The sequence below is a fragment of the Pelodiscus sinensis genome, chromosome 3 (assembly GCF_049634645.1).
Source record: "Pelodiscus sinensis isolate JC-2024 chromosome 3, ASM4963464v1, whole genome shotgun sequence".
Taxonomy (NCBI): Eukaryota; Metazoa; Chordata; order Testudines; family Trionychidae; genus Pelodiscus; species Pelodiscus sinensis.
In genome coordinates, this window is record NC_134713.1 from 68,893,020 (window position 1) to 68,909,457 (window position 16,438).

General features: G+C 44.2%; 1 protein-coding gene across 8 annotated transcripts in view; it reads right to left on the bottom strand.

The window, feature by feature from the left end:
* Positions 1–16,438, bottom strand: part of MMS22L (MMS22 like, DNA repair protein) — a 141,324-nt gene that overhangs the window by 81,707 nt on the left and 43,179 nt on the right. For all 8 annotated transcript variants that reach the window (XM_075923917.1, XM_006118427.4, XM_006118428.4 and 5 more), the window contains 3 exons: positions 11,210–11,329; positions 10,251–10,477; positions 8,116–8,625 (listed from right to left, as the gene is read on the bottom strand). In XM_075923917.1, coding sequence (XP_075780032.1) covers positions 8,116–8,625; positions 10,251–10,477; positions 11,210–11,329 — 857 coding nt within the window. The remainder of the gene's footprint in view (positions 1–8,115; positions 8,626–10,250; positions 10,478–11,209; positions 11,330–16,438) is intronic.

Sequence of the window (16,438 nt, forward strand, 5' to 3'; positions counted from 1 at the left end):
TCTCCGGTGGGTCCCAGCGCTCCTCCCCCTCTCTGAGCCTGACACACTCTCAGGGGAGGTCTGGCTGCTTCCCCTGGGGACAAGATCCTGGCCCTGTGGCTGGTCATTCTCTTCCAGCTGGGCAATCAGCTGGGCCTTGGTTGCTTTCCGCACAGGCAAGCCCCTCTCTCTGTACAGCCCCACCAGCTCTGCCTTCAAGAGTCGGGCGTAGGCCATCTGCCCGCTGGGCCCCTCGGTGCAGACTCACCAGTCTAGTGCTGCAGCGCCCCACGATTCCCAGGAACCGCTTCGCTCTGTCTCCAGCATGCCTGGCTCCAGGGCTCTTGCTTCTACTGCGCCTTGTCACTTGCCGCTGGAAGCTCCATCCACGGGGTGCAGTGCATCCCACTCCTGACACCAGTGTGACGGCACGTTGGGGTCCCCCGTCTCCTGCACCCCGAAATGGCACAAACAGACCGCACCAGCCGGTGGAATAGAGGAAGTTTATTGCCTCTCCAGGATACAGTACAGCACAGATGTAATCTGGTCACAGAGCTGGGCTAGGATGCCTCAGGCCCCCTTGAGATGGGGGAGACTGGGCCCCTGAACTCCAGCCCCTTCCCTAGGCTGTCTCCTCCATGCTCCCAGACAGCCACCAACCAACTAACCAAATTCCCTTCCAGCCCTGCCCCCCAGCCAGGGCAGCATTCCACCTTCCTTTGTTCCTCTCCATGGGGGGTGTCTGGCCACTGGTTCAACAAGTTTGGCACTACCTTTGCATAGTGAGGTTTTCCCTGCTGGGTCTTGCTCCAGACAGCAGGGGTCACCACAGCCCAGCAAGTACCCCCACTACGTCACAGAGCTAAACAACAACATAGAACACCGAGAGGCAGGACTGATGGCTGTAAACAAATTTTATGGGACCAGGGGTGGATGAGAGTTTTGCAGGGCCCGGGGCAGCACAATTTCTCCAGGCCCCACTTTGGAGAAAAAAAATAGAAAAAAGGCGTCAAATGCACAAATTGAAGGCTATTTTAATATTAAATGTGAATTGGGTAAATTTGATAGAAACTTAATTTAGTTGGATAATTCTTTTCTAATTATATTGTAATTCATTTTTAAACAAAATTCTGCATTAACAAAAAAGGGGGGGGGATGTCCAAATATTGAGTAAAAAAAAGTGCCCTCCCCCCAAAAATAATCATGGCACCTTTAAATCTCACACTCCCCATTCCCATTCATGGCAGGGCAAGAATGTCCCAACTGGCTTTCCAGCTGAGAGAAAACTGAAAATACCAGATATTGTACTGGTCCGGTATTTTCTGGGGGTTTACCACATGCCAGAAGCCACAAATATGGACTGTAAGGGCCAATACCAGACACCTGGCAACCCTGGTCATAACTCGAGCCTGCATTTACAATAGGCCAAGGACGTAAGTTGGGGGATTTTGGCCCCTTTCCCACTTCGGAAAAAGGTCATAATGGTGGTGGTGGGGGGAGGATCGTAAAGCGGGCTGTTATAAAGCAGGGGCCTCCTGTATTTGTGGCAGGGGTGGGAAACCTCTCTTGGGTTGGGGGACACTGACCATACAGAAAAATCAGCTGGGGACCACACAAACGGGCTGGAGACCAGCAGGCCTGTAGCGGATCTGGCCAGGGGTTTGGACTGTGCACCAAGGCAGGGAATTGGAGTGCAGGGTCTGGGAGGAGGGTTATGTGGGTGAAGTTATGGGAGTGGGAGTGGCTGGGGGGCCGGACACTTACCTAAAAGTGCTGCTCGCCCGTTTCTCCCACAGGAGCTGCCTGGCCATGTGCTCAGGAATTAAAAGCCTGAGGGGAGCAATGATTGGTGGGTTCCTGCAGCTGCCATTGTCCAGGTCTGGCCAATGGGCTTGTGCGGGGGGACGAGGGGCGGAAGCAGCCATGAGGGACCCTCCCCTGCCAGCTCGCAGCTCCTGCACCACAAAGGGCCCCGCCGCGCTGTTCTGTTCTGCGTGGGGATGTTGCTGCCTTGCGGCCAGACCCGACCAGCACGGGGTTTGCTCTAGCCGCTGCAGCGCCTGCGCAGGCTGCCTGCTGCAGTGGGGGTGGGGCTCGAGCTTCCAAAGCGCCACGTCGGGCTCCCTCGCGGGCCCCAGGCTGCCGACTCTGCTCTAAGCAGGGCAGATGAGAGGTTTAACACACCAGTGCTGGCGCGGGGCCTATTAAAGCGCGGGGCCCGGGGCAACTGCCCCACTCATCCTGTCCCATATCCGCCGCTGTATGGGACCATGAGGACTTGGCCACATCCATGATAAGTGGACATATGGCTAACTGAAATTATGTTGCTGGACCAGAGACATTCAACTTCTACTTCAGGGTGCCAGGCTAATGCGGGGGGTGAGTCTCAGGCAAAGAGCTCGTGTAGGTAAGTTACGCCACACACACAAACCAACAGGGAACAAAGGTTATGATCGGTGTCTAGCAATACAGCACACGACTCCTTGAACGTCACTCCCTCCTCTTCTTGCTCCTGCCCACGTGGCATACAGTGAAGGTGGTGCATAAGCATTTCTTCTGTACAGGGCTGCAGACTCAGCCAACAATTCCTCCACCTTGTGATTCTCAGATTTTAGTACTCCTTTGTGTGGTAGCAGTAGGCATGCTCAGAAATTAGGGGCAGTAGTGCAAAAAAGGAGTACAGTAAAACTCCAGTGGCCCAGCGTCCAATGGTCCATCAGCACTCTTGATGGTCCGGCACCATCTGGAACCCAGAAGTCCTCCGGGCAGCCGGACAATTGGAGCTGCTCTGCCCTCGGCTTCCCCGATTCAGTCACTGCTGAAACTAACCAGTGGCTGACTTGGGAAAGTCTGGGGCAGAGCTCCCAGCTGCTCTGCCCCGGGCGTTCCCGGAGTCAGCCACTGGTCAGTTTCAGCAGCAGCGGTCTTGGGGACGCATGGGCCAGAGCAGCTGGGGTGCTGCCGGGTTGGTCCCCTAGCACCACCCCTTGGCGCTGTGGGACCAACCTGGCAGCACCCCAGCTGCTCTGCCCCAGACTTCCTTAAGTCAGCCGCTGCTGAAACTGACCAGCAACTGACACTGGGGCTGACTTGAGGAAGTCTGGGGCAGAGCAGCTGGGGTATTGCTGGGTTGGTCCCACAGCGCCAAGGGGCGGCGCTAGGGGACCAACCCAGCAGCACCCCAGCTGCTCTGGCCCAGACTTCCTTAAGTCAGCCGCTGCTGAAACTGACCAGCAACTGACACCGGGGCTGACTTAGGGAAGTGTGGGGCAGAGCAGCTGAGGTATTGCTGGGTTGGTCCCGCAGCGCTGAGGGGCACATCCCCCCCACTCCACTCCAGACCCCTCATTGCCCCCTCTTCCGATAGTCTGGCATATCTGATAATCTGGAACCCCCTGGGTCCTAAAGGTGCAGGATTATCGGAAGTTTACTGTATCTGCTTTCCAGTGCCTATTTAAGAAAAAAGGGGAGTGGAGAGAAAATGAGTACTGTTACAGGACCTTGTATGTCTAGAGCAAATTTTCATAGCTATGTTACAAACCCTTGACAATAAAGGTTTATAATGGAAATGCTGACAGACCCTTAGCCATAATGGCTATAATTAAAGCACAGCTTTTGGCTTCACCCTACTCTGCAAATGAAAGATTGCCATTTTTACAATAACTTCAAATAAAACTGGGTGGGAAAGCAGAAATGTGATTCCAGAAATGCAACGAGATAAGTTAAAGGGATTTCTAAAACTATTTGACATTCTAAGCTTTAAATAGTGAGGCATTTAGTTAACATAACCAAGTCACTATTTTCATAATGCTACTTAATCAGCAATAAAGAATGCTCCTGTGAGCCATCATCTTGGGTTAGGAGAAAGTGGCATATGAAGTTATTATTTCCTAACAGCCTAGAGGGAGCCGCTTCTCTCTTTAATCAGTGATCTCACTTCCTTCCTACCTGTAAATTCTCTGTCATACAGTTATAAAACTATTACACAGTACAGTGTACAGAAAAATTACATTTATGCAAGGTCGGATATCTTATTCCCACCTGGATTTTAAAACAGGAGAGATTGCTACAGTGAGTCATTTCATTCTTTTCAAAGTCAGAGATGCAGCCAGGAACGACTACCATCAATCTGGTTAACCTCTGCATGGCACACACAGAGGCAAAGAAATATAGTGGTCCAGTCTTCAGACTGGGCTAAGTAATTACCATTTCGTTTGTAATGTTATTCCCTCCTAAGAATAAAAGAGTGTTAATCTACCTTATTTATTTTTAGGACACCCATTAGCATAAGAGACAAGCTTCATCAATATTTTACACTTCTATCACACCTTCTACTTGAGGATATAAAAATGATTTACAAACACTAAGGAAGTATGCCTCACAACATCCATGTAAAATAGCTAGGTAGGAACCATCAACCCCATTGTACATAAGGGGCAAGACACTGATACCCTTTCATATGTTGAGAAGTACAATATTCTTCAAGTACTCCAATGATTTCCATGAGATCGCATGAAGAATGACTGCTCTGAACCTTAAGCAACCAGGCAGCTGTCTGACTTGCCAGGAGCAGGGGTGTACCTCTTTCAGAGATACAGGAGCCTGGACACTGGTGCAGTTTCCGAGTGGGTCAGCATCAGGATATGAACTCATTCCTACAGGTGACCTGACAGTGGACAAAGAGCATACAAACGGGGTAAACAGGGAAGGGAACCCCATCCCCTCACACTGTCCAAGTGGTACAGCACCCACCCTGACACTCTTGGAAATGGAGGAAAACCAGGTTTGGTCAGGATCGCCTGGGAGCACTGCACTAGCCACTCCTTTCTTGGGGTCTGGGAAAGAATTTCTCCTTCACTGCTAGATCAGCCAAGGCAAAATGAGGGTGTGGGAATGTCATGTTCCTCACAGAGTTGGTTCTCTCTTCTGGTTCATATACACAAGTCTCTAATGTATTCAAAAATATACATTCAGTTGAACAAAAATGAGAAAACATTTCTAATAAATCAACTGCACTTTATCTTTTTTCCAAAGGCTGCCTGAAAAGCAGTTGACTTCGGATTTACAAGCTATTGACAGCTGCAGGCAAGCTATCTAATCTAGACAGTAAGAAAGTACTCCAGCTAAACAGAGATCTTATATGCAGGTCAATATTTTTTTCTCATTATTCATAATGTGCATATGTCACTGCCCCTCCTCCACAAATCTTGACCTCATTGGTCTCATGTAGTGGCAGATCAATAACTGCCTCATTATGGCTTGAAGTAAAATTATGGGGAAAAATATTTTTCAGTCCTCCTAAAGAAGTTTTGGTTTTAAACAGTGAATTAGTGGACAGAAATGTTATTACTAATTTAGTAGAGATTATAATTTTAAAAGAGCCAACACTCCGAGAAATACAGTTTTACTCACAATGATGTCCAAGCAAATGATAAATAAATAATCTATTTACAGTGACATTAATTCTAGAAAAGAGATATATGTGGGATATTTCAAACCTCAGGATTGCAACAGCAGAGAAAGATTTTCTAAAGAGAGAGATTCGTGGATTGACATTCAAAATGTAATATGTAATTCACAAGCCTACAGGCACTTCTTCAGTTTTGTTCTATTTTAGAGGGAAGTTAATACATTATGAACTCAAATTTAAGGTCAGAAGGGAGTATCATGATCATCTAGTTTGACCTCCAGCATATTGCAGGACACATCACCAACATCTGGTTGAGTTACTGAAGTTCTCAAATTGTGATGTAAAGATGCCAAGTTCCAGAGAATCCAACATTAACACTAGTTTAAACCTGCAAGTGACCAATGTTGTGGAGAATGTCAAAACCTCCTTAGAGGTCTCTACCCATATGACCCAGAGGAATGCCAAATATGTTCATCAGTTAGACCCTGAACACATGAGCAAGATCCATCAGTTAGGCATGTGGGAAATAATTTTCTGTAGTACATCAGGAGCCCTGCCCAACTAGTCCCCCCTAACTGGCATTGGAAAATATTTGCTGTTAGTCACAGATCCACTACATGCCACCACAGACAATCTCATCATAACATCTCCTCCGATCTAACTCAATCTTAAAGCCAGTTTGGTTTTATGTCACCACAGCTCCCCTTGGTAAGCTGTTCCAGAACTTCACTCCTCTGTTAGAAATCTTCATCTAAATTTCAAGCCTGAATATATTGATGACCCATTTATACCCATTTGTTCTTGTGTTGACATTGGTGCTTAACTTAAATAATTCCTCTCCCTCCCTGGAATTTATCCCTCAGATATATTTAGAAAGAGCAATCCTCTTAGATCACATTCTCCACCTCCCCTCTGCCAGGTCAGGATTGTTCCCCACAGCTGGGGAGATTCTGGCTTTCAGTCTGTTCCTTTTGCTGTTTGATGGGTTTGGAAATCTCCAAGTGCTCCCAGGAGGGATGGATTAGTGAGGATAATTGCAGGTTAGGCCAAACAAGCCAAGCTCTTTGAATCTTCTCTCAAAGTTTTCCATTCTTTGAATCAGCCTAATAGCCCTTTTCAGCACCTGTAACAGTTAAAATTCATCCTTTCTAAACACAGCAATTGCACACCAGTATTCCAGATAAGGTATAAAGGTACTAACATTTCCTTGCCTGATGCCTCCTAGAGCTGCATCACAGCTGCATGAGATTGGTGGCTCTCAGTAATCCTTTTATCAACCACTACACCCAGTAACCTTGTCATTTCCAAAAATTCTTGCTGTTAAGCCCTTATTATTATTTACATTGGCAATATGACCCAAGTCTGTGTCATCCAAATTTGATTAGCATATTGTCTCTAGGTCAATAATAAAAATGTTAGATAAGACTGGTCCCAAGACTGATCTCTGGAAACTCCACTAAAAACCTTCTTCCAAGCCTGACAGTCCACCTTTCAATTCTCATAATCATCCTCATCTTTTCCAGTTGAACAAATAATTTCCCAGGTGTAACTGTATCAAATGCCTTACTGAAATCCAGGTAGAATAGATCTACTGCATTTCCTTTGTCTAAAAAAAAAAAACCCAGTTATCTTCTTAAAAGGAGGCGATCAGGTTAGTCTTTCACAATCAACCTGTTGTAAAACCAAGCTGCATTTTAACCCAATTTCCATTCACCTCTATGGCTTAACTGCTTTCTCTTTCAAAATGTGATTCAAGATCTTGCATACAACTGAAGTCAAACTAATAGGCCTGTAGTTTCCCAGATCCCTTTCACTGTCCCTCTTCTTCTGCCAGCTTCCTAATATAGTTCCTAATATAGGAACTATATTAATAATTCTCCAGTCATAGGGTACAATCCCTGAGTTTACAGATTTATTAAAAATCCTTGCCATTGGGCTTGCAATTGCATGCACCATATCCTTTCACACTCTTGGATGGAAATTATCTGGATCTCCCAATTTCTTCCCATTAAGCTGTTTGAGTTTGTGTGTAGGTGTTGGGCCTGCCTAGATCATTTTTAAACTCTTCCCTATCTTCTTTGGCTAGTAGTCCCACTTCTTCTTTCCTTGCTCTGTTTTTTATTTATAACTATAGAACCTTTCCCTGTAGAAATTTCCTTTGCAAGGTCAACTCTGCTTGGCTTTTGGCAGGTCTCACTTTATCTTTATACTTTCTGAGCTTCAAGAGTGAGCTTTCCTTGCTGATCTATCACATCTTCCATTCCTTGTACACTGCTCTCTTTTAATCACCTGTTTGAGATGCTTGCTCATCAAGGTTGGTTTGTAATCCTTCCCTGAATATTCTGTTTCCTTACTTGGAATGCTGCCTTCAGATACTTTCTGAAACTTTGGCTTAAATTCCAAGCATTCCCCGTATTCAGATCCTTGAGTTCTTTGATCTTGTCCACTTCCCTAACTCCCTGCACTTTTTCAAGTTAGTCCTTTTGAAATCAAAGGCCCTAGTTGCAGATCTATTTTTGATTATCCTTCCATTTAGTTAAAACTGAATTAGCTCATAATCTCTCAAACCAAGGTTGTCCCTACAATCAGTTCTTCTGTGAGATCCTCATTCCTCACCAATCCCAAATCTAAAATGCATAATCTCTTATTGATTCAGCAACTACAATTTAGTGACAAATGCAAAGCAAAATGCCAGTCTGTGTTCAACATTTATCTGACTAACTTACCTGAGCCTGGACAGAACCACCTGCAGGAAGTTTAGGACCATGCTGAGTTCAGTTCCTCGACAAGCTGGGAACAGCATACTAAATCCATCATTTAATAACTTTTCCTGGGAAAGGTTCAAGTAGCAGCTGGTCTCAAACACTTCTTGAACACCATCAACATAAGTGGAAAGTGGTGTCCAGAGATTTTGTTTGTGTGTGTGGTCATTCTTCGTTACCAAGAACTCCTTTGCTTTTTCACAGAAAGCATGCGACAGTTTCTCAGCTAGGACACTGATGTCCATGTTTTTCTCAATATACATCAGAAGGAAGGCGAAGTAGCCTCTCCAAATGAGGGCTCTCTGAGAAATGCTGATGGAAGTTGGGCTAAGAAAATCCAGGAGATCCAGCACCCGACTTGCAATGTCCTCTGTTTCTGCAATAACCGCTAGCACAAGGAAAAGATTAAAGAAGTTCTGCAGCCCCACCTCTGTCAGCTCTCGCATTCTTTTCTGATGGAACTTGGAATAAATTCTACATATAAAAAAAAAACAAAAAAATGTTTTTCAATTAAGAATGTTTCTTTCAATCTCCTTGAAAAACTGTATTAGCCCCCATTTAATATCTTTACTCTAGCTTCACACACTTACTTTAAGAAGAAACAAAAAACAGGACTGTGTAGCACTTTAAAGACTAACAAGATGGTTTAATAGGTGATGAGCTTTCGTGGGCCAGACCCACTTCCTCAGATCAACTAGTGGAAGAAAATTGTCACAACCATATATACCAAAGGATACAATTAAATGAACACATTTTTAATTGTATCCTTTGGTATATATGGTTGTGACAATTTTCTTCCACTATTTGATCTGAGGAAGTGGGTCTGGCCCAAGAAAGCTCATCACCTATTAAACCATCTTGTTAGTCTTTAAAGTGCTACACAGTCCTGTTTTTTTGTTTCAGCTGCACCAGACTAACATGGCTACATTTCTACCACTATTACTTTAAGCAGTCCTTCGTTTTAAAATTTTTCTTTTCTTCCTCCATGCTGTTTGCTACTAGAACAACTAATTCCGTCCCTTCTTTTTCCCAATCCAGGGTGCATACCAAAAGATTTCTAACCCATAGTGAAACCTAACCTTTCTCTCCATGTTAACTACTGCAGATGTAAGAGTCTCACTTCCAGCAGAAAGATTAACCAGAATTACAGAAACAATGCTTTCGACCACAACCCGCCACCTGCATATTAAATAGGCTCTCAGTTTTAGCATGTTACTAGTGCACCAGGTTCTGCATTGGATGCTCACAGGTTTTCAGGTGGAGTTTAAGGTATCTATTTTGATTTATTGAGACCTACTGTACATGAGAAAATCTTTTAACTACTGACAGGCTTTTATGTGTTTCAATGCTTGATTAGTTGGCTAAAAGAGAGTTCATCCCCAAATCATAGGTATAGGCTAGGGTTCCAAGTTTTGCCATCCGTGTGCAGACTAAATGTTATGTGCATGGAGGCATGTGTGGATCTGCACTACCAGTAAAAATATATGCTACTATGGGCACTCTGATAAATCAGCTAGGTGGCACACGAATCTCTCCTGGGTGGCCAAATAAGCGCTCAATTTACAGGGAACACTGTTGTAGGCTGTTAATTTTGTTACTTGAATAAATGATTTATTCAAGGTAGGAATGATGAATGCTCATTGAGCAGATTTGCACATGCTATTGTAAAAACACCCAGAACCTAATCTAATAGGTTGCTGAATCTAATACCAGTATTAATCAATTTAGTTGTGGTCTGCAGTGAAAATCTACTTGCTTACATGTTAAATGCAAGTCATTTGAAAAGTTATAGCACATTCATCAATCAGCAGACGCTGAGGTTGTTTCATAAGATCTGCAAGTTCATTACACAAGTATAGTAAACCAGAAAAACTTTTCATTTACCAGGGAACAATTTTTCATATTTTTTGTGCAAAACCTAATTATTGCTTTATGTTTACTGCTATATTTCAAAACTCACTAAATAACAAAAATCTGACTAAAAAAAGGAAATTTCAAATTTAGAAAAGGTGAGATGGCTAAGAAAGCAAGGGAAGTGCTGGTATATGGCACAGGACAAGTTCAAAGATTGCCATACCTTCCTTTAATTTGTGCCATACCTTCCTTTAATTTGTTTCCAAGGATGAGTTACATTGTTCTCCGTTGCTGCTTTCATCATTCGTGCCAAAATGCAGAGAAAAATTAGGTAACTGTTACTGGATTTGTACAGGTCAGGGCACTGCTGGTCAGAGCAGCAGCTTTTCACCAACTCAAGCATAGACAAAGGGGTTTTGCAAACACTTGCTAAACCCTTCAGACCAAGCCATGGAATGGTGAAGGAACTGTTCTGGAAGAAAAATAAGGTAAAAGGTAGGAAAGAATGGTAAGTGTGAAATAACTACATAAATTCCTTCACACAATAAAATAACATCTTCAGATCACCCTTCACAAAATAAAATGCACTGTCAGTGCATGGACCTTTTTTTTTTTTTTTAAGGAAATCTCACTTCTTAGCCCTGGGCACAAATGATAATGGTTGCCACAACTTTCTTGCCACACCTGCAAGGTCTAGAAATTCAGAATTGAAAAATATTTTTTTTGCTACCTCTTAGCAATTTGTGGGGCATTTCAACCCATGTTGAGCTAAAACCGATTAGAACTTTTTTGCAAACATGACAGCTATTTCAGGTGGTTCAGAGCAGTGTTTCTCAACCAGTGGTATGAGTACCCTTAGGGGTACTTGAGAGAATTCTGGGGGGATAGGTCATCATAACTGAAATTTGTAGAAAACTAAATTTTTGTTTTAAGTTTTACAGCACTTTATTATTTTTGTACTTTTTACACCAAAAAATTTCATCGCCCATCTGGCAGGGATTAAGTTGTTTAAACAAATGTGTTGCAATAGTAGAAAAAAAATTGTGTGCATCTGAAAACTATAGGTACTGAGGGTACATATTTTTTTAAAGGGATACTTTATAAAAAAAGATTGAGAAACACTGGTTCAGAGCATCAAATTGTTTCTCGGATAGAAGAATGCATACTTGTAATTCTCTAGTTTTTCACATATGCATCCACTAACCAGATTCTTGCTGTAATAATCCCAGAGTATGGTGACAGTAGGTAGATTCAAGTCCCAGAAGCTACACAGAGTCAAACAGCACTGAAGATGCATTCGTATCTGCTCTTCTAATACACCAGCCTTACAAAACAAACAAATAAAAGGTTTTTGTTAGTAAAAAACAAACAAACAAACAAAAACTAGATTTTAAATAACTTCAAGGCTTCCAGACTGCTGACAATCTTGTATAAATATCATTTCTAGTTATATACTTTTGAGTAAGAGTATCCACTATTACAAGCAATGGACTAGAAAATAAAATCTGACAAACATAGGCATTTGAAGGACACAAAGTGAGGGAGGTAACATCTATTAGAACTGTTTCTGTTAGCAAAAGAGGAGCTTTCAAGTTTACACAGATCTGGGAAACATACCTAAGAGACTCTGTATGGAACAGATTGCTTAGCATAGTAGTTAACACTTATTTCAAAGGGCCATCCACGCTGCAGTGGCCTGTTAACACCCCTTGAGTTTCAGAGGAAAGGAAGGAAAGGGAAGGGGGGAAAAAAAACAGGACCGTTAGGAAGGGTGAGTTCCAGATAGTTTTAATAAGTCATAAATCCAGCACCTCTATTCAGTCCATGATTTTTAGTGTCTAATAAAGTTAAGAATTTAAGCTCGCAGGCTCATCTTTTAAAGATGTGCAGATTTCCTTTGAGAATGAGAACTGAGAGGTTAAGATGGAGGACAATTGTTTTGTGAAAAGTGCTCAACCACAAATGAAAGGGTATTTGTGTCTTAACATTTTTCTGTGAGAGTTCATCGAAGAGCATAGCAATTATCTGGTTTCACCCATACAGTTGTTATTGGGACATTCAGTGCCTTTGATGCGGTACACACCACATGTTGTGACATGCATGATCTTGAAAGGTGTGCTTTGAATGTTGCTGATCATTGTTGCAGTGGATACATGTCTACAGATTTGGCACCTGGCAAGGTCTGGTGCTGCTTTGAGTTTGTGTGTCTTGGTCTCCTGACGATAAGCTTGGAAAGGCTTCTTCTTTGAAGGCCAGAAGGAGGAGAATCAGACAAAGATTTCTTCAGGGTGGGGATCCCAAATATGGGTACGTTTTGTCCCTGTATGGGTGCAAGTGAGCACTGGTAAGTGACAACTAGGACCAAGTCTACACTGTGGGCAAGATAGATGAGGCAGTAATGGATCCAGTGGGGATATGGATGCAATAAATTCACTGCTGAACACTCTCCCATTGACTCCAGTACTCCAACTCAATGAGAAGTGCAAGGGGAGTTGGCAGGATAGTGTCTCCAGTTAATACGCTGTTGCGAAGACACTGCAGTAAGCAGATCTAAGTACATCAACTTCAGCTATGCTATTCATGTAGCCGAAGCTGCATAATTTAGATCAATCTGCCCACAATGTAGAAAAGCCCTAGGGCTGTGTGGTCAAAGGCATTTTATTTCTCTATTGAAGCAGGTTCTTTCAGAATAAATAGGCAGTCCATTCCATGAAGCGATCTGCTTCTCTAGTTGAATGTCCTTGTTCGATGAAGGCATTTTTGGTGTGTTAAAGTGTACATCCTGGGACTTTCTCCTCAGTGTATAGTCTACGGTAGCTAAAACTTACTCTACTCTAGAAAATTAGATCATTTTAACTAAGTCGGCTAGTTGTGAAAAATGTGCACACTTCCTGAGCATCATAGTTAAGCCAACCAAAGTCCCCATGTCCACAATGCTAAGTCAATGGAAAAATTATTCTGTCGCCTCTTGGGGGTGGACATCCTACACTGATAGAAGAATGCATATGTAGTGTCCTACACCTACAGTGAAGCCCCCCAGGGTGCTGCTGAAGTATTTTAAATGTAGACAAGCCCTCTATGCCTCCCTATAAATAACAGATTTCTAGGTGTGTTTGGACTGGTTACTGGATCTAGGAAGGCAGGTATGATGATCCATGGATTTCTTGTATGTAGTTGTTTGTAGGACTTTATTGTTAAAGGTGTCTGAGATGTCAAGGAAGTTGATGCAACAAACATTGTCATATAATAATACTCTAAAAGTCAGCAGTTAGCTGTTAAACTACAACAACAGTTCATGTTGCACAATGCATATTCTTAGCTTTACTGTAGATACAGTAAAGTCACATAGTGAAACCAGATTTATAGGGCCATATACTTGGCATGGTGGAGAAATCTCAATATGGTAAGTGGGACAGGAACTACAAAGAATAGGAGAGGCATTGCAGTATCCTCCAATTGTATATGCCCAAGTTATGCATAGCTTACTCAATGGAAGCATCATGTGAAATAAATAGATGTGTGGCCTAACTCTTAATATTAAAAAGCTGCCAGGAAACCCAGTAGATTCTCAAGGGCATGTTTTTCTTTCCGTTGTCAGTTACTTACTATTACATTTTGCAGCTTTTGTTACTTCTGTTCCAAAGAAGAGGCACGTCCCTCCCTGCAGTATGTCTGCAGAAGAACCACGTGCATTAAGAAGACCAGCTGGCACTATGGCAGTGGTCCCCTGATACGGAACGTTTCAATGTCCTACTAGCTCTGTTGCAAAGATTTGGGCCAAAATAAAGAGATAAAATCCAAAATTGCTTTTAATATTTTGACAAGCCGAGCTTGTCAAAAATTACAGTGAAGTTGTTCTATGAATGTTGCTGCAAGAAGATTCCATTGCATATTTCTAAGAGACCAAACTCATGCAATATCAAGAAAAAGAGAGCTGGAGGAGAAAAGATGCAATGAAAGAGTACAATCCAGGACCAGCCTTACTATCTGAAGCAGGAAATATCTTACTGGGGGAGAAGAGAAATGCCAGCCCTTCCCACAGATAAACATCATGGAGATACTTCCTCCAATTCCAGTAGGACAGCAGGACTTGTAAGGCTTAGAGGGAAATCCTTCTGCAGCCAATGGCTGATGGAATGAGGAAGCTGAATCACATCAGATTCAGACAGGCTTCCTCATGGTAAGAGTGAAGTGCCACACCGAGTGTCACACCAACCAAGTAGCCATTTGACGTCAGGCCTGACCAGTTAATGTCAATAGAATTATCCTGCCATTTTCACAAACAACACTATCCAGCCTTCAGTCATACCATGGCTTTCACTACAACCCAATTTTGCTTGTTCCTCTACTTGCTTCTGTTCCCTTCATCTGCTCTTCCTGCTGCACTTCTCTCCTACCCTCTCTTACAATATCTAGTCCTTATGACTGTCATTTTAAATATAAGAGGTCAACTCAAAAGGTAAAAGCAAACCGCCATAAGAAACCTGGAACAGCAATAGTGGAGATGTACATGTCACAGAGACGATTGGTAAAAAAAAATTTTTTTTTTTTTTTAACTGAATCCACATGCACAATTTTGAACAATCCCATTTTCTACACAAAGCTAGCAGCCATTTGATATTAAGTAATGAATAACTTAAATACAAAATAATCCTGCATAGATTATTGTCGGTGACCAGAACATATACCTAAACCATTTTATAGCTTCGCAGCAGTGTTCCCTCTAAGATTTTCCATCCATGAGCAGAGTGAATTTTGCCTTGTGCACCAATATTCAGGTCATGTGCGCTTGTTCCAATGTATTCCACTGTGGCACCCACCAGTGGCCCTGCTTCCTGACAGACTCTCCCAGTGCAGAAACCCCAGCCTGCCCCGCCTTGCTCCCAGACAGTGCCTTTGCACCTCATGGGAAAAAGGTGAGACCTGCTTCCCCCTCACAGGGAGCACTACTCCCTGGGCAGCCTATGCAGGGCAGCGGCTGCCCCAGGCTGTTCCCCACAGAGCTGGCTGAGGTTTGTAGGAAGTGGGGTGCTAAAGGTGGGACAGCAACATGTGAGGAGCCAGGGGGAGAGGGGCAGGAGACTCTGAGATCCAGAGGGCAGTGAGAGGAAAAGGAGGAACAGGAATGCAGGTGGCCCTGGCCTCAGGACCAGCCACACCGCATCCCGCTACCGCTACAGCAACCACCCTGCCCAGGAACCCTGGCCACCGCTCCAGCTCTGCGGAGCTTCTGTTTAGCCTTAGCCTGCTGCTTGTGATATTTGTAGGCAGCAGAAGGGCTGCTAGAGATTCCTCTGCCTGCAGTACCAAATGAGCACTCTGTGGTCCTGGCTTTTCCCCTATTATACCAGTAGCAATCAGGATCTGCCATTTTTTACCAAATGAACAAGGTTCTGCTCTCAGACCCTTCAAAAACTGGGGGGATAGGTCATCATAACTGAAATTTGTAGGAAACTAAATGTTCTGCCCTCCATCCTCCAAGACATAGTGCTGCTGCTAAAATAGTCTTCCCCTCTGCCTATGTCACTCCTCATGATTCCTATGCCACATGCATCAAAGTCAGGCTTCTCCTCCCCTGCAAGGCCCTACCCAGTTCTGCTCCTACCTACATCTCCTCCTGTTCAGCCCACGTCACTAACCCTTTGGAACCTTCTCCCTAACACCTGTATGCAGAAGGAGCAGCATAGAACAGCCTCTCCTCTATGACCTGCTGTTATGTGACTTCCTACTCCATGTCCTTCTCCTTCAGAGCTTAACCCTCCCAACAGCAACTTCTGTGTGATACCTGCACAGCCCTTGCATGAGCTGTGTGGGGCCAAACTGTCCCCACTGGGTCTGTGTTGGGTTGTAAGCTCCTTGGGGCAGCGGTAGTTTTATGTGGCAGTTCAAGCCCCAGGAGCAGCCGAATCACAGACGAGGCTCCAGCTCCCGCAGAGACACACCACACGGCCCACCCCAGGAGCAGCCAGGCAGCAACCTCGCAGGTCTGGAACTGGTTGTGTGGTGGCTGCCATGCGGCTGCTCTGGGGGCCGGCTGTCCCTATTGGGACAGCCTCCAGAGCAGCTGCCCACCACACAGCCGCGGTCCTAGGAGCAGCCACCACGCCCTCCCTCTCTACCCACCAAGCCCACCTCACCAGCTTACTGTACCTTCCTTGGACATGGGAGTGCTGCTGCGTGGCTCTGCTGAAGTGGTGGGCAGGATTAAATTTCTTTGTGTGCGCCCACACAGGCGCACGCTCTAGAGGGAACTTAGCTTGGCAGATATGGTTTTCCTTCTGATGGAATCATAGAATGGAAGGAACCTCAAATGGTCATCGGGTCCACTCCCCTGCACTCACGAGAGGACTAAGCATCATCTGTGACAGGTGATTGTATAACTAGCTCTTAAAAATTGCCAATGATGGAGATTCCACAACCTCACTTGGCGATT